General features: G+C 42.1%; 1 protein-coding gene across 1 annotated transcript in view; it reads left to right on the forward strand.

Moving 5' to 3' along the window:
- The window catches only part of GON4L (gon-4 like), a 62,639-nt gene that overhangs the window by 34,105 nt on the left and 9,648 nt on the right, over positions 1-18,886 (forward strand). The window contains 12 exon segments of the mRNA XM_032464079.1: positions 951-991; positions 1,587-1,690; positions 4,778-4,979; positions 5,509-5,595; positions 6,545-6,716; positions 8,181-8,325; positions 9,473-9,623; positions 13,024-13,140; positions 13,535-15,226; positions 15,685-15,940; positions 16,424-16,608; positions 17,534-17,731. Coding sequence (XP_032319970.1) covers positions 951-991; positions 1,587-1,690; positions 4,778-4,979; positions 5,509-5,595; positions 6,545-6,716; positions 8,181-8,325; positions 9,473-9,623; positions 13,024-13,140; positions 13,535-15,226; positions 15,685-15,940; positions 16,424-16,608; positions 17,534-17,731 — 3,350 coding nt within the window.

Below are 18,886 nucleotides of genomic sequence, written 5' to 3' on the forward strand. Positions count from 1 at the left end.
TATGGGAGGAATCATTGTCATAGGGTAGATGTATACCTAGTTTTCTAAGAAATTGCTAGACCTTTTTCCCAAGTGCCTTTCCATTTTACATTCTTATTAGAGTTCTAGTTGCTCCACGTCGTCCCCAACATTTGGATTTTAGCTTTTTAATGCCCTCTTAAGAAGGGCTTTTAGAGAAATGATCACAGTCCTTAAGATACTGAACAGAGACACTCTTCTGGTTCAGTGACATGTTTACCTTCTTGGTGTGGACACTTTTCTGGAGCTGCTGTATCATACTGAACTTAAGATCAACCAAAACATTTAGATCTTTTTCAGATTGTTTTCGAGCCGTGTCACCTTTTTGTGCCCTTAAGAAATTGATTTTTGAAAATCCTAAAAATGAGACTTTAAATTTATTCCCATTATGTTCCATCCAATTAATTTGAGAAAAACCTAGAATTCTGAATCTGTCATCAGTTGGTCTGACAATTCCTTTTGCCTTTATATCATTTACAGAGTTGATAAGTGTGTTTTCTGGGTATTCTAGGTCGATGATGGGATTGCTGGATAGTTCAGGTCCAAAGTTAGGGTCCTATGATACACTACTGGAGACTTAACTCTTGATGCCATTCATGACGATAGACCACAAACTATGAATTTATCTTCTTATAAAATCATCTAGCTCTCATTTTTGTATGTCTTCCCACAAGAATTTAAGCTTCATGAGAGTAAAGTTCTGTCATGTATCCAAGCATCTATAACAGGGTTTGAGGCATGTAGTTGGTGATCAGTAAGTGTTTTTGAATGGATGAATGCATGATGGATAGATATGAAGATTTTCTCAAACGCCTTGCTGAAAACAACTTTCATTGTTTTCTTGGAATTCCTTCTATTGCAATATGAAACAGATTTGTGCTAACAACATACTGTTTGGCTTTTTTTTTTTTTTTTTTTTTTTTTTTTTTCAGAAAAGGAAGTGAATGAACTGATGGAAGAGCTGTTTGAAACTGTGAGTAATGATCTTTGAATGAGAACTCAGGATGGGAAAAGTAGAATCTCCAGCAAGCTCTGATGTTTGGTCTCAGAGACCTTCTCTCCAGAAGGGTGGTCTGACCAAGCAAATTTCCCTTTTAGTCCACATAGGAGAGAATATAGTGGTAGGAGAATTTTGCTAAATAATAAATTTTGACTATCCATATGTAGGTTATTCTTAATAAAATTTTCCTTGGAAACTTTTGGATGGCCTGTCATTTGGTGCATCCTTAAAGGTTACAAACTAGTTTTAGATTATTCTGAGCACAGATAGTTTACCTTTCTCATAAGTTTGTCTCTCAAAAGATATTTTGAACATTTTGAGTTATCCATGATCTGTCCTTATCATTGCAAGTTGACAGGTTGAGAAACTTTTTTCCTGGCATAACAGTCTCCCCATGTGTGGAATTGTGGGAACCCTGAAGTGAGAGCGGTCCTGATGCAAGCTCTTTCTGTGTTGCCAGCATTACTGAAGTCCTATAAGTTGTAGTCTTCACTTTCCCTTCTCACTGCTGGCATGACTTCTGCATGCCCATTCCCCAGAAAGATCCTTCCTTTCCTTTTCCCCACAGTTTCAAGATGAGATGGGATTCTCCAACATGGAAGATGATGGCCTAGAAGAGGAGGAACGTGTGGCTGAGCCTCGGCCTAACTTTAATACCCCTCAAGCCCTACGGTAGGCTAGCCAAAGATTTTGAGATTTACAGTGGAGGAAAAGTGTATGTCTAAAAAGGTTTTCAGAAATTGTGGTTAGCAGTTTTCCGTCCCTGACTATGTGCTGTTACTGATATAAGGAAGCAGAGCCCTGGCAGGGTGTCAGGTGGCAAGTGAATAAGTCTCCTTATTATGGGGCAGTGCAGCTATAGACCAAGCTGTATCTGTTTGGGAAAGGAGAAAAAGCAGTAGCTGGCATCCATAGCAGCCTCTCCAGGTGAATGGTGCTGGAGAGGCGTGTAAGCTTCTATGTGGCCAGCCACAGAAACTACCGCAAATTATAATATTTAGTATGTCCCTTTTGTTCTTCTATTTGCCGTTAATGTCTAGTAAATGTTAATGAAAGTTTGATAGTCACTAAGGCGTTAATTGAGCAAACCATGAAGCACCTGCAGTAATGTCCTGGAGTCTGAAATGTAGGTACTGCTCTCTTCACATAAGCTGGCATTTCTGTTTCCCACCCAGAAAAATAGAGGCTTTTTCCCCCCTATTTTTGTGATGAGTTTGCATAATTCATCAGTACTTCATTGTTATTCATTCTGAGTAGCAGCATACTATTGTTAGATGACTGGCTGGATGTCAGGGTATGATTTGTGTTGTGGGTGGAACAAAGCAAAACTAAGAGACCAATAGCCTCTAATTAGTCCTCTGTTGTGACTTAACAGCATTACCCAGCTAGAGAGCTTTGGATCAGCTGAAAGCTAGACCTTCAGGGAATTTACAATTTAGTGAAAAAGACAAGGTATACTAATTAATGTGTAAAAACCAGAAATATCAGTTATACTCCATTACAGTAAATACCATAATATAACTACAACAAAAATCTAAAGTTCCTCCCCCCCCCAGCTTTATTGAGATATAATTGACAAGGAAAGTTGTAAGGTATTGAAAGTGTACAGTGTGATGATTTGATATATGTATACATTGTAAAAGGATTACGCCCCATCGAGTTAATAACACTACTACTACCTCATATACTTACTTTTTTCTTGAGAACATTTTCAAGATTTCTTAGTCTGTATCTGACCCACTTATTTCAAGCCATGTTTCATAGAAAAAAATTCTAGTGTAGCAGAAAGGAACCACTCCTCTTGGGAACTTATTATACTGAAATTTGATCTGTAAACATATTTCAGTTCCACTAATTAACTCTGTGTGTGAATTTTTAAAATTTGGGACTCTATTGTAACTACTTAAAATCCTTGTTCATGAATATCTTCTGGTATTTGGTTGATCTGCTTGGGCTGCTGCTGCTTCTCTTGCAGCTGGAAATGCAAACCTAGCTTAATCTTCAATTAAATAAACTATCACGAGGAGAGTGAGTTACCTGTGCTCTGTTTATCGACTGTCCAAGAAATACTTAAAAATCATGTGCAGGCTGTTTTTGCATTATCTACGTTTTTCATGCTTCTGTTCTTCTGTTCCTCTGCTAATGGTGCATCAAAAGAGTTTTCAGTTCTCAGTAAATTTGTACAGGCCCATGACTTTAGGTTTTCATCGTGAGCGTGCCCATACTTGCAGTAAATATTTTGAGAGGAAACATTATCTTTATCCCTACAGGCTCTTGAAAAACATTATTATCATTTTAACAGTTGCTACAATATAGAGGATTTCTTGAAATAGGATAACCTGCCAGTCATAGCTACTTGAGCAGGTCTTACCCTGTTTGCATAGAGTATCAGCTCATGCTTAATCACTTCAGTGTCTTGTTCTGCCTCTACCTCAGAACTAGCATGATAGGTATTTGGATTTTTACTTCAGCCCTGGACAGATTCTCTCTCAGGAGGTACGGGTGAGAGGGTAGGGTTAAAAAACTTGGAGGAGGAATTCGGAGGGCTAAAAGAAGGTATTTCCATGGAGAATAGTAGGGTAATACTTGAGCCATCTGATCACTATTCATCATAAGCTATGATGTATTTTAGTACATCCCCTTCTTACTTCATGCTAGAAGGTCTTTGACTTTATTTGTTTGGTCTTTGACTTTTTACAAAAGGAAGGCAGGGCAGCCGAATGGATAAGAGTTGGAGAATGGGAGGAGCTAGGCTGGGATGGGAGTAATAGGTAAATGAGAGAGCAGATGCTGTGCTTTGAGAAGATTCTGTATCACCATTAAGAATAAGTCCCAGTTTGAGATTTACAAATGTTAGCCACTATATATAAAAATAGATTAAAAAAACAGTTTCTGCTGTATAGCACAGGAACTATGTTCAATATCTTCTAATAACCTTTAATAAAAAAAAAAGAAAATGAAAACAAATATATGTATGTATATGCACGACTGGGACATTGTGCTGTACACCAGAAATTGACACATTGTAACTGATGGTACTTCAATTAAAAAAATAAATTAAAAAAAAGAACAAGTCCTATATTAAAGTAGATATCAGTGTGATGCTGAAATGATGGGTTCCCAGTAGCTCCTTGAATGCAGACATTTCCCTGCTCTTAGATTTTTTGTTTATTGTCCCCTTCATTTGTATATTATTTACAGGAATGATTTTAGAAGGGGACAATTTGAAATCATCTTATTTGAATCTATGCTAACAACTTTGGGAGAAGATTTGTATAGGCTAGGAGTTTGTCTGTTGACTAAAGTGAAATCTGGAAATTAGCCATCCCCTGAAGAAGCGGAGTTGGGAGGATGGAAATCTCTGGAGCCCAGAAAAGCAGCTGGGGTTAAGTCCGGGTGAAAGATAACAGGGAGCTCTACTAGAGCAATGGCGGTGGCGGAGGAGAGAAGTGGAAGGTTCCAGAGCTGCTCCTCTAGAAGCGTGGTCAGATCTTGGTGCCAGGTCACATGTGGGGAAGAGCAAAACAGAGAATCAAAGATGAGTCTGTGCCTCTAGTTTGACTGATGGGTTGAGAATGGTTCCAGTGGGAAAATGGATTCATGAGCAAGAATGGATTTGGGGTTATGATAACGTGTTCATATTTAGGCAAGTGAGTAGATGGAAATCATTCATACTCTCTTAGTCCACCATTAGAAGGAATTGGATGTGTTGTGGACCTAGGGAAATACTCACATTCAGTCATCTCCTTTTGGGGGTAGGTTTGAGGAACCACTGGCCAACTTGCTAAATGAGCAGCATCGCACAGTGAAGGAGCTACTTGAACAGCCGAAGATGAAGAAATCTTCAGCCAAACAGCAGCAGGAGGTAGTAGACAGGGTTAAGCCCCAGAGTGAGAAAGTTCATCAGACTCTGATTCTAGACCCAGCACAGAGGAGGAGACTCCAGCAGCAGATGCAACAGGTGAGACTCTTCTCTGTAATGTTAATGCTGGATCATCCATTGGCTTGACTCTGAAGCCAAAAATTAGCAGGTTTACAAAAGTCAGAAATAGGTGTCTTAATAACCATGGAAACCACAGACCACAGGATCTTCACATCATCCGTTAGGATCTTGAAAGGTTATCATGTTCGTGTCCTTATGGCTCACGTAAGAGTGCATGCAAGCACCCTGAAAGTATTCAGAATTACAGATTTCAAAGAATCTTTAGCAATCCCTTCTAAATTTAACAGCCTTACTGCCAGAGTAGTTTTTTCTTCTTTCTAATCTAAGTCCCTCTGGCTTGAGGTTAAACTTCCTCTGGTTCTGTTATTTTGCTCAAGGGGAACGTATCTGAGAAAAAACTTCATACCAAGATACTGTGTTGTTCTCATAGTCTCTCTAGAAAGCAAAACATATATGATAAAAGTGCTTACATCTTAGTATGGTCTTCTGAGTTCCTGAAATGACAACATCATAACACATCACTGTATTATTTTCTTTCCCTCTCCAGCATGTTCAGCTCTTGACGCAAATTCACCTTCTCGCCACCTCCAACCCCAGTCTCAGTTCGGAGGCCAGTACCACAAAGATATTTCTTGTAAGGTTTCAAATATCCCTAACTCTAAGGAATTGAGTATGCAGTTAGTTTGGAAGTCATTCTCACAGCTCTTCCCCATCATAAGCTACATTTATTCTTCTTTCCTGCATGTTTTGGTAGCTGTTTGTATGGCTCCTGCGTTTGCTGAGTGAACGTGAGCCATTGATTCCCATGAAAGGACGGAGAGTGTATTCAGTTTTCTTTAGACAATCCCTCTTACTTTTTCGTTCGGTTCTCTTCCTCACCTTTAGAGCTACCCATCTTAGGTTTTTTAGTACTTCTGTTCTTTTTATTGAATTTATTAAATATTTATAAGGATCCTATCAGTGTTTTATGTATAAAATTAATATCGCTCATGACATTTTGAAATCTTTTGGAGGGAGGTCTTTTAATTTCAAAATTTTAAATTCTATAAAAACTGCCCCTGAACTTCAGGGCTCGTAAAGATGATATTCTTTGCCTCTTGGGTAAGTCTTTTTGGAGTTTGAGGAGTATGTTGGCTAGTAGTCTAAGCGTCCTTGGATAGTCAGCATGGTGTATCTCCGTCTCAGATTGTTCAGAGGATCATGAGAAGTACTTTGTTCTAGGTGTTATTCAGAGAAACCCAAAACAATTTCTTTTCTCTCTTTTATTTTTCTATTTTAAGTAATGGCTCTCATTCTTGAGAACCTTAATTCTAGTTGGGGGCCTACGTCGTATGTCCAAAAGGCTGAGGAACACTCAGACTGAGAATAAAACAAGAACAAATTAGTGCTTCACAAATCCCCGAATTTCTAAGGACTTAGCAAAAGAGCGGTCTTAATGGAATAATGTTAATTGTGAAAGACTTTATGATGAATTTTACTTGTTTCTATCCTGTTATAGGAAGGACAGTTTTTCACTCAGAGGCTAAGGGCTGCTGGTATTAATTGTCTGAAACTTAGATTTCCTTTGTGTCCTGTTTTCCCAGAAAGAGCTGGGAACCTTTGCTCAAAGCTCCATCGCCCTTCATCATCAATTCAACCCCAAGTTTCAGACCTTGTTCCAACCCTGTAACCTGATGGGAGCTATGCAGCTCATTGAAGACTTCAACACACATGTCAGCGTTGACTGGAGTCCTCGTAAAACTGTCAAGAAGACCGGTAGGGGGCAGATGTGTCAGGTTGAAGTTTTAACTTACAAGGAGAAGTGGGAGTCTTAGCCCGCAGATAGTTTCTTAAGGATAGTTTCCTGAGGTTGGAGGAGATAGGATATTTGTAATTTCTTCCTTCTGTCTTGTATCCTCCCTCTGTGCTCATTATCCAAGTTCTAGAATTAGATGATAATACTAGGACTTAAGTAAGGGATGGAGGCAGTGGACAGGACACGGCTGTGGAGGGTAGAGAGGTGGCACTCGGTGCTAAGGTTTGGACTTAGATGTGAGGGTAAGCATTAGGCGTCAGGTCAAGACAGACTGATAAAGATGGAAGTCAGGTGGTAAAGTCAGGTTGTGTTTAGGCTTTTACTCTCTTGTTTATTAGGATCATTTTATTTCCTGTAATGATTGTAGTGACATCTCCATTTTGAGTGACATGTTGATTTGGGAGGTAGGAACAAATTAGAGATGATGTACATTTGCCGCGTTCAGTATTTTAAAGAAATGTTTATGCAGCTTTGGTTTTTACCTTGCATTGGTTTAGTATTTTTTGAGAAAATATCTGCTGTTTTTTTAAACCAGGTATTTGCTTCTGATTTGTTTCATGGTTCAGCAAATTAGTTGTGGTTTGCTCTGGATTTGGGTTTGTCTTTGGACTTGATTTTAAATTCCTGACTCTTCCAATTAAATTGAATATAGTTGGATTTTGGTGCGTTAAGTCATGGACACTGATCTCCAACTACTTTATTAGTTATATGTTGGTAATGAAAACTTAACACTGAACTTATAGTAATAACTTACACATAGAGCACCCTGTGTTTTTCTTCTGGGTATATAAAGGTAACACTTATGGAAGCACACATAATGGATATTATAGTGCTTAACTCTGGAAAAGCAGAAGTGCCTGGAATTGAGAGGCTTAGACAGCAAGACAGAAATGAATGAGACTGAATTGTCTCATTCTTTTTATGGCTTTTTGATGAGAACCTCAGGAGGAATGTAGGAGAACTTAATGAAAGTTAAGTAAGAGCCAAATCAAATAAAATTTGGAGTACCAGGTTTGTGAGGTAGATTAAAGAAGTTGGAATCTTATCCTGGAAGAAAGAATCGCTGAAGGTCACTTAACTTTCAAGGATTTAAAGGGGGAAGGAGGTAAAAATTTGTTGAGCATACACTGTGTGCCAGGTATTACAAGGTGCTTTGTAAGCATTTATATTACTTAGTGTGTTAAGTGTTCCACCTAGGAAAGAATAAGAGAATGAACTTTTAATAACAGTGAATGGGACTTCTTTCAGAAGGTGTATGTTAGACTGAGAAAGACTATGGAAACTTTGGGTGGGAGGGTGGATGGGTGGGAGGGCACCGAGTTAGGTAGGGGCAGCTCTATCTAAATGCAAAAACAGATTCAGAGCTTTTGTGAAGCCCTCTTTTGTTACAGAATGTCATTTATCACAGATTTTTTTCCTTACAGCCTATGAATTTCCCTGTTTGCCAAAGCAAGTAGCTTGGACCCTAGCCACAAGCAAGGTTTTCATGTATCCAGAGCTACTTCCAGTGTGTTCTCTGAAGGCAAAGAATCCCCAGGATAAGAGTTTCTTCACCAAGGCTGAGGACAAGTAAGGATTTATAGTAAGGGAACAAAAGCACGAAATATCCCAAGGAGAAGACCAAGTTCTTTTTTTTGAGGAGCTTAGGGGTAATAAGGCATGTATAATAAAGACTGGGTGCACAGGACCAGAAGGAAAGCAGGTGTAGATGGGCACAGATCTCTGTGTGTGCCTGTTGCAGCAGTGCCAAACCCTGCTCTTTGAGGGAATGACATGGGCATTTTTGAAACATTTTAAATGGTTTCTTTTATTTATTGTAAAAACTAACTTCATAATAATGTTAGAGGAAATATTTCAAAAGAAAGCAATTTTTTGATCCATTATCCTAAATCACCCCAAGATGAATGATTTTTTCTTTTTTGTGCGTCTTACGTAATTATGGGCAACTTAAGTGTACTTTGGATTTGCTTTTTTTAACCTAACGTCTTCTTGAAATTGTTTTCCTGTGTTCTGTGCTTTAATTTTGTCCTTTTGTTTGTTTGTTTCCGTATATTGTCTTTTAAAGCCCTATGATTAATATTTAAATACTAATGGCCCTGAGATAGTCTTTTAATTTGCCACTCCCCCACCCCCGGTTGTTTTAGCTGTAAATGAGGCTTCCCCACGATCTTCGTGTGTAGAGCCTTTAAAAATCTTTTGAGTTTATCCCTTTGGGTAAATTCTCAAGAGTGAGATTATTGGATAAAGGTCGTGACCACTTTTATAGCTCTTGATATGCACGGCCGCACCGCCATGAGCACACATACACGCGTAACGGTGATTGAATGTTTTGTTGGGAGGTAGTGTTGGTGCCGATTTAATGTGCCTGATGTGGTGCCCGTTATTCATTTTTTATTTGTTTATTAGAATTATTCTCCTTCCTTTCAAACTTCACTTATATTATGAGTATAAAGCGCATCATGTCCCGATACTTGTGAGGGATTTATGCTTAGCGTTTCCTCTTCCCACCTGATTGTGCACTCCCCATGGAGTCTTACTCATACAGTACTTAGTAGCGCTCAGTAAATACCTGAAATTTTCTGTTGACTTGCCATTAAGTTGTACAAGAATTAGACGCAGAAAAAGTGCATTATGGGATGTGGATGGAGTTCGTCTGGGAGGCTTCTCAGCAGGGTGGACTGTGGACTGTGACTGAGTGTCATTGCTCCTTTCTCAGTTTGTTAGCTTTAGGGCTAAAGCACTTCGAAGGGACTGAGTTTCCTAAGCTTCTCATCAGCAAGTACCTTCTCACTTGCAAGACTGCACACCAACTGACAATGAGAATCAAGAACCTCAACATGAAAAGAGCTCCTGACAACATCATTAAAGTAAGTGCTTCCTGCATGCGCCCCTGGGTACCTCGGCGAGGTGCAGCCATTCGGTTTTCTTCTTCTTGGTCACAATGAATAGGCTTTTAGCTGAGGCTAATTCCTCCCACCTGCACAGTGGATTAATCACCCTCTTGCCTTTCAGGGACAGTGATCCATTCTTTTCCTGTGAAGTGTCGTCTTCTTCCTCAGTTATGGATATTGCCCCTAAATATACAATGGTTCATATTTTTTAATATTTCTCAAACCTGTTTCCCTCTAGCCATTCACTCTTTCTTTTTTCACTCTAACCTTCTTCAAAGGACAGGCAGCAGCCACTTTATCCTTCTCCTTAACTCTTTTTATTTAAATATTTATGTCAAAGTCATAAAAGTGTACACTTTAAAGAGGCAAATAGTTGAAACAGTTTAAAGAGTCAGATGGTTCTTTGAGGCTTGTCATGAAAAACAGTATTTTCCTCCCTACTTCCTGCTAACCAAGGTTTTTGAGGGGATGGCATATTGAACTTCACATCCAGATAGCATTCTTACAATTGTTATTTGATGTTATGGATTTAGGTTTTATTTATTAAATGTAAACCGTGGAAGGTCCAATTTTCTCACTGTAATTATATCACAATTTTGGCTAGATTGTATTTGGAGTTTCCATGATGAATACTATGTAAATTTTCCCACAACTGAGCTGTGTAGTGTATCATGATTACTTTGCTTTTCCTGATGAATATTTTGTTTCTCGTGGAGTTAAAATTGCATTTTTGGAGGGTTGGTGGGACTTGATCTTACTATGTATTTATTACCCGTTCAACATTAAAGTCGACTTCAGTTTTCTAAATCTGTTTTCAGTGTGTTCAGATATTTTAGGTGTTTTGCTGTCTTCTTCATCCTCCTGAAGAAATGCTTCCCAGAGCCCTGTGAGGCTGTTCCGCTCTACCCAGGTTGCTCTCTAGGCTTGTGGCCCTGATGTCTTCTCGGGCTTTTTCTGCCCCATCATCCTGGGGACTCATTTTGCCTCTTACTTGTGTTGGATCCTCTTAATTCTGAACCCTATGTCTGTTTGCTTTACTTCCTTGTTTTAGTGGAGCACATCCTAGTAGCATTCTGAGGAAGAGCGCTTGAGAAACACATTTTTAGAGTTAAACTGTATTCAGGGTCTGTCATAACATGACATGACCAGAGTCAGTTTCCTAGTTGACTGGATGCCTGGTTTGTGTGTGTAAGTGTTGTTACTAGGCGACTTAAGATCTTACCACTGGGGGAAACTGGGTGAAGGACACATAAGACCGGTCTGTACTATTTTTGCAACTTGCTGTGAATCTCTAATTATTCAGAATCAGAAGTTTGAAATATGTCTGTATTTGGATCTCCCACTTCTGTGGGTTTAAACACTAGGTTGAAAATCACTTTATTAGAAAATTTTAAGGGCCTTGCTCCATTTTCTTGTAGTTTCTAGTGCTGGCTGTTTAGGAATTTGGTGCCCTTTGGACTCTTGGACCTTTGTGTGATATCTCTTTTTTTTCTGTCCCTCTGGCAACAAGTAGGATTTTTCCTTTTCTCCAGTGTTTTACAATTTTATGGCAACATGTCTTTTTAGCTTTGAAATTTGTGTTGCTTTTATCTTTTCTCTCATTTTCTCTCTCTTTGTAGGCTTTTACCTTTTAAAAAATTCCTTTTTTGTTTGTTTGTTTTCACGGGGTTTTAAGAGGGGACAAAGCCAAATGGATGCGTTTAAGCTGCCTGTTTTCACAGTAAGTTAGCCCTTAAGTGTTGAACCTGTCGAAGTGTGGATGTTCTCCCCACAAAGATCTCAGATTATTTCCTAATTGGCCACTGAGTGGATTCTTTTCTGCTCTTATCCTATTTAACTTTGCAGTTAAAACCGTAGTTTACTCATTCCTTCTTCAAACTCCTGTCCCCTGATGTCCTGTGATACCAGGACTCTTACCTCAAGCTGCTCCTTCATGCACTCCTGCCCCGCTCTCCCCTCAGCGTCAGTGTTCCGTGATAAATTCTGTGTGTGGTCTTGCCCAGTTTCATGATTTTTGCGATTATCTGTCTCTGTGATTTTCAAATCTGTATCTTTGGTCTAGATTTCTCTCCTGAGCTCCAGCTTAGTGTCACCACCTGTTTAAAGGAAGTCTCACCTCGGTTGCCTCACTGACTCCTCACACTGAACTTGGGTCTCCTTCTGCACCTTCCAGTTGTTGCCGCCGCTCCCCTCCCCCCACTCTCCCTTCTTTGATCTGTTCTTTGGGAATGATGTTACTGCCTAGCTGTTTTCTCAGCCCGTTAACTGAGGAGTTTCCTCGGCTCCTCCTCCTTGATCACCACCATTGTCTGTCACCAAGTTCTCAGTTTTCTGTTTCCTGCTGGGGTGCCCACTGGCTAGTTCAGGCCTCCGTCACACCTGGATTAATGCAGTGGTTTTCTAAGTGGTGTCTAATTCTGGCTCCCGTTTATTCTGTCCTGCGAGTTGCTGCCATAGCCACCTGCATGTAATCCTTCAGCGTAGGGTTCAGACTGCTTGGCATGGCACAGATGGCCTGTCCTGCCTGCCTCTGACTTGTCTCCTGAAGTCTCTCCTCATTCCTTAGTTGTTGTGGCCAGACCATCTCTTTGTGCTTCATTAAACATGTCCATGATAATGAACATGAAGTATATTCTGCCTCATATAGCAGAGTGTCCGTTAAGATTCATCTATAGTTGCGCCTGCTCCAGAGAAATCTTTATTGTTCAGCTGTGAGTTGTGTGTCACTTTCTTGTGCACGTCTTTATACTTTTTGATACAAAATGCTATTATTGGTCTACTTGGTTGTCTCTCCCATTAGTCTGTATGGTCTTTGAGAGCAGGAATTGCTTCTTTACTTGTATGCTCAGCTTGTAGCATGGTGCCTGGGAAGCAGAAGACACTCAACAAATGTTGAATGATTGGGTGCATACTGTCAGTGTAAGTTCAGTTTCCCTTTGTTTACTCTTAAAACTGAACTGCCTCAGTCTCTCTGTTCTTCTTTCCCTTCCCTTTTAATGTCCTTCACGCCATTATTTGCTTAAAAGGAAGTTTCCATGTGGCCAGGATGAAGGTTAATCACTTTCATTGCATCTGTTGAGCAGGAGGAAATTTTAAATGACCATTTGCATTGTTTTCTCTGTGACTTAAAATTTTTCCCTTCCTGCTGACCAGAATGGAGAGCGTCAGAAGATACTGAGCAATTGTAAAATCTTCATTAATTAGGTAGTAGTTAATTTGAAATGCAGAAGCATTCAGCACATGCTGTTCATGTATCTGTTTTATGGATGAATGTGTGTGTGTGTGTGTTAAACCACTGCCTACCTCGCCCCCGAGCCGGACAGAGGGCATTGTTTCTGGAATGAATGTAACTCATGCTTTATTTCTTCATGCTCAGTTTTATAAGAAGACCAAACAGCTGCCCGTGTTAATGAAGTGCTGTGAAGAGATCCAGCCACATCAGTGGAAGCCACCTGTGGAAAGGGAAGAACACCGGCTTCCATTCTGGTTAAAGGTACAGTCTTCCTCCTCAAAGTGTGTCAGAAGCAGAAGGTCACCAGAAACATCAAAGGCTACTTTGCACCTCTGATGCTTTGGTTGTAGAACTAGGCCTTGAGAAATCTTCAGTCACCCTTCCTCTACTCCTTCTCCACTCTTCCCCCAGGTGATTCTATAACCTTTTAAAAATGAAGGTTAAAATGATAGTTTCCTAAAGGAGATTCAGGGAAGAGCTTCTAGAGTATACAGTTGGAATGCAGTCTTTGTAGACATTTGATCTTGTGCAGAAGAATCCTTCTTGAAGTGATGTCTAGAGATTGTCCTGAAAAGGTCCTTTGCATCTCGAAAGCCCTATGATTTTTTACCAAGTTCTGGCACGTGCTGCATCAGAGTGTTCTTGTTCCCAATAGGCCAGTCTGCCATCCATCCAAGAGGAGCTGCGGCTCATAGCTGATGGTGCCAGAGAGGTAGGAAATGTGACCGGAACCACGGAGATCAGCTCAGACCCAGGCCTCGGAAAAGGCAGCTCAGAACTGGGGAGTGAAACTCGGTACCCACTGCTGCTGCCTAAGGGTGTAGTCCTGAAACTGAAGCCAGTTGCCAATCGTTTTTCCAGGAAAGCCTGGAGACAGAAGCGGTCATCAGCCCTGAAGCCCCTCCTTATCAGACCCAGCCCCTCTCTCCAACCTAGCTCCGGCCCTGGGAAGACACCGGCTAGGTCAACTCAGTCAGAAGCCCCTCCGAGCAAAACGGTGGTCGGGATTCCTCACATGATCCAGCCAGCCACTGTCTTACAGAAAGTGCCAGGTGGCACTCTGCCGGGGGTCGCTGGGGGCGATAGTTTTGAGACTCCAGCAGCACTGCCTGCTACACCCCCTGACACCAAGACCAGCTTCCCTCTGATTGAGCCCCAGACCCTGGTCCCCTCTGCCCCTGTGCCCAAGGTAATGCTGCCCTCACTTGGTCCTTCTAAGTTTCGAAAGCCCTGTGTGAAACGGAGGGGCTCAAAGAGAAAGGGGGCCAAGACCTCTCTCTGTCTGAAGACTGCCCCCCTCCTCCACTCTGCACCTGTCATCTTCACTGTCCCTGCCACCACTGTGAAGGTTGTGAGCCTTGGCAGTGGCTGCAACATGATCCAGCCTGTGAATGCTGCTGTGGCCCAGAGTCCTCAGACCATCCCCATCACCACCCTCTTAGTTAACCCCACTTCCTTCCCCTGTCCGTTGAACCAGCCTCTTGTGGCCTCCTCTATCCCACCCTTAATTGTTTCTGGCAACTCTGTGAATCTTCCTGTACCATCCACCCCTGAAGAGAAAGCCCAAGTGAATGTGGACATCAGTTGTCCTTTGGCTGAGGGGAAAAATGCCTTTCAAGGCCTAGAACCCAAATTAGAACCTCAGGAACTCTCTCCCCTCTGTGCTGCTGTCTTCCCCAAAGAGGAGCCCAGCCCAGGGCCTCCACCGGCCGACAGAGCGTGCCAGGAAGAATTGTCGGACAGCAGTTCCTATGGCTGGACTATAGTGAAAACAGAGGAGGGGAGGCAGGCTATGGAACCACTGCCTCAGGGCATCCAAGAATCTCTAAACTCTTCCCCTGGGGATTTAGAGGTAATTGTCAAGATGGAACCTAAAGACTCTTGGGAGGAAATCTCTGGTGGATCCCCTGAACAGGAAATCAAAGAGGAACACTGTGTGGAATTGGGCACTGGCTTTCCACGTGAGGAGTCAGGCGGTGCTAGAGAGGTGAAGATACAGACGGCCCTGCAGCAGGAGGAGGAGAGGAGTCAACCAGCTAAAGCCCCTTCAGCTTCTCAAGAGCCTGCTGATGGAGGAAACTCGGGAGAAATGAGCAAAGGGTCCCCAAAGAATGCTTCATCCTGCGCTGACCCTGACATGGTGCTTAGCAGCCCCCCAGGGAAGCCCGAAGACTTGTCTAGCGCTGATGGTCAGTCAGTGGGGACCCCGGCTGGGCCAGAAACTGGAGGAGAGAAGGATGGGCCAGAGGAAGAGGAAGAAGAGGACTTTGACGACCTTACGCAAGATGAGGAAGATGAGATGTCATCAGCTTCTGAGGAATCTGTGCTGTCTGTCCCGGAACTCCAGGTGAGAGTTGTGGAATCTTCTCACGTATTTTGTGGACTCAGTAATAAGTTTAATTTACTGATAGTTCACCTGTTCTCTTGTTGGACTAGAGACTCGACATAGTCCTAAGATCATTTTTATTTGACTTTTGAATGCATTAGGAGACAGAATTTGGGGATTGAAGTGAGAGGAGAGGCACAGGGTGAAATTTTACTTATTATACTTGACTTAAACTCATCTGAACTTTGAATTGAATTACCTGAGCAGAATTTAAATGATCAAAAAAATAGATCATAAATATGGACCCTGGCAAAGGAAGATTATCTTCAGGGTAGAGATGGACTTTTCAAAACACATCTGCTCCCTCCTGTCCTTTGCTCCAAATGATTAACCTCAGTTCCTCCTCAAAAGCTCTTTGCAGTCAGTGCTAGGTGAGGCATTACAGGCCTCATGATCACTCTTTGGGGGGTGGTTTGCAGGAAACAATGGAGAAACTGACTTGGCTCGCATCTGAAAGGCGCATGAGCCAGGAGGGTGAGTCTGAGGAAGAGAACTCCCAGGAAGAGAACTCCGAGCCTGAGGAAGAAGAGGAAGAAGAAGCAGAAGGAATGGAAAGCCTGCAGAAAGAGGATGAAATGACAGACGAAGCGATTGGAGACCCTGCCGAGAAGCCTCCTACCACCTTTGCCTTCCCCAAGACTGCTCCAGAGGTGGAGACCAGCAGGACCCCACCAGGTGAGTTGGGCAAGCCTGTATTCGGCAGGTCTCAAGTGACCCCATTTTCTGAGGGACATGTGCAGAGTGGCTAGCTTGTAAACCAGGTGGCCAGTTTCCAGAGGAGATCCTCTGGCTCCTCCTGCCAGCCTCCCTTCCTCAGAACAGGTGTTTAACCTGGTGCCATTGTAGCGGAGCGGTGCTCAGAAATTTTCAGTTTGACTCTCATCAGCTGCTTTGTATTTGTATTTGGTTCACGCAAGTTTTTATACTGGTTCTTAATTCATCTGTCACATGTGAGGCCAAGAGCTGTGTTTATTTTGGAAAACACTGCTTATTCCTCACCAAGACAGATGTGCCTCTCATACCATTTTTCCAACAGCCTTTCTCCTGAATTGCCCCATAACATCGAGAAGGATTTTGATGGGAGGGTGTACATTGGTGGAGTGGGAAGAGTAGGGGTTGCAGGGACAGAGAAACAGTCTTTTTCGCATGTACTCTAAGGAGAGAGCGTCAAAGCTGCTGGAAAGGGCCGGAGCAATCATCGAGCTCGCAACAAGCGGGGGAGCCGTGCCAGGGCCAGCAAGGACACCTCCAAGCTGCTGTTGCTGTATGATGAGGACATCCTCGAGCGGGACCCACTCAGGGAGCAGAAGGATTTGGCCTTTGCTCAGGCTTATCTGACCAGGGTAGGCAAATGCTGCTTCCTGTTACTGCCAGTCCCTCTGAATAAGACTGCTTCTCCTTCTAGGCAGGTGTTTTAAAAGTGAAGTCTGCTCTTCAGGCTGCGCAACAGCCTTCTATGCCTCTGCCTTTGCTTTCCTAGAATTACCAAAAGAACTGTCTGAGAGAACCACAACAATGCAGGGTTCAATCATAAGCAGATTTATTGTTACTACCTTAACATCACCCCTGTATTGCCCAGAAATTGGGGGAAGATGATTCCCATCATGAGTGAGAGGTTATGACTTGACTGAATAGGCTAATGAGGATCTTTACTGATCCCTTGGCTTCAGAAGAAAGACTTTTGGTGCCCTGGCCAGACAGTGGACCTCAGTGATCTTCAGAGACATGAACCAACCTGTTCCTGGTAGTTATCCTTATCTCATCCTTTTGGTAACCAGCTGGTTCTTTTATTCCCCCCCCCCCCACAGGAAAGTGGTGTACTAGCAGTGATAGTCATCGTTTTGTTCTGTTTTTTTTGTCTCCTAATATTTTACTAACATTGGTAATTTATATATTATTTACCCTCAGATGATACTGTGCCGAAATGTATATACCAAGCACTTCTTACCTGTTTCAGTACAGAGCTGAAATCTGGAGGGAGAGTTTAGGGTTGTGAGCTTGAGAAAAGCTTACCTGGTTTAGTGGGTGGGATTGTGGTCCCTGGAAAATGAAGGCTTTTCAGTTGCCCACTTCCAGAAAAGGAGCTGTGCCTTGCTCATGGCTCTGTGTCTCCCACTAACAGCCAGATCTTAGGACCTGTCAGAGGAGTAGCCTCTGAAGGATACTTTGAGAGCTTTCTAACAGTAACTCCTCCTTCTCCCTCTGTACCACTGTTTCTTGTTGGGGCCCAAAGAAACGGTGTTGATGATTGAAAGTCCTTCTGTATAGGTACGAGAAGCCCTGCAGCATAGCCCTGGCAAGTACGAGGACTTCCTTCAGGTCATCTATGAATTTGAGTCTAGTACTCAGAGGCAGACAGCCGTGGATCTCTACAAGAGCCTGCAAATTCTGCTCCAAGACTGGCCTCAGCTGTTGAAGGACTTTGCTGCTTTCCTGTTGCCCGAGCAAGCTCTGGCCTGTGGATTAGTAAGTAGATGGGCAAAGACAGCACACTGGGATTCCTGGGTCAGAGCGAGACTGGGATTGAATAGCGCTGGTCAGCACTGCTTCAGTCTCCCACTGCTTTCAGTCAGACTGCCTTCCCCTACAGTAAGGTCATAAGAGCCTTCTTCTTTTCAAGGGATAAGCTTCCCAACTCCCGTTCTCTCATTTGCTTTATGCGTAGCATGAGGGGTTTTACCTCTGTTGCCAGTGGAGACCTTAGGGAAATCATATGCTCTTTGCTTCTCACTGTTGTGAAATGGGCATTCATTCAACAAATATTTGAGTGCCTACTATGTGTCAGACAAAGTTATAGGTACTAGAAATAGAGTAATTATAAAAGACAAAAATCCTTACCCTCACGGAGCTTACATTCTCTTGGGGAAAGTCAGGTTAAGTAAACAGCAAAACATATATATTATAATTATATATATTATAAAAATTATAAACTATATGTATACAGGAAGATATATAGTATATAGTGCTTTATAATGATAATGTTGCAGTTTTACACATGGTGGTCTGGGCAGGCCACTATGGTAAGGTGATGTTTGAAATGTTGGAGAATAAGGGGAGAGGGTGTAGCTCAAGTGGTAGAGCACATGCTTAGCATCCATGAGGTCCTGCATTCAGTCCCCAGTACCTCCTCCAAGAAAAAATAAATAAACCTAATTACCTCCCCCCATCAAAATAAAATAAAATAATAAATTAAAAATAAATGAATAATGAAATGTTGAAGAATCAGTGTCTCAATGTGAGGGATATCCCAGTAGGATAAACCTAGGAATAAAGGATATGATGAGATTATTCTGATAGTCTTAAAGCAGTTACATGATAATGAGAGATTATGCACATTGTGCCAGTCTTCTCTTCCTGCGTTATTATGAGGATCAAATGAGGGTATGTGAAAATTCTTTGTAAACTGTGAAATGTGTCTGATCTCACAATCCATGAAACAGTAAACAACTTGAGATGTATAACCCTTGAATCTTTCGTTTATACTTTAGTTGTCTTGGGTTGGTAGACCCCAGTGACCCAAGGGGGACAGATGCTATGGTCCTAAAAAAGACCTCACAGTTGTAAACCAGAGCTTTGTTATCCCGCATGCCCCCAGCACATTTTTCTTGATTCTTATGCTTA

The sequence above is a fragment of the Camelus ferus genome, chromosome 21 (assembly GCF_009834535.1).
Source record: "Camelus ferus isolate YT-003-E chromosome 21, BCGSAC_Cfer_1.0, whole genome shotgun sequence".
Classification (NCBI taxonomy): Eukaryota; Metazoa; Chordata; class Mammalia; order Artiodactyla; family Camelidae; genus Camelus; species Camelus ferus.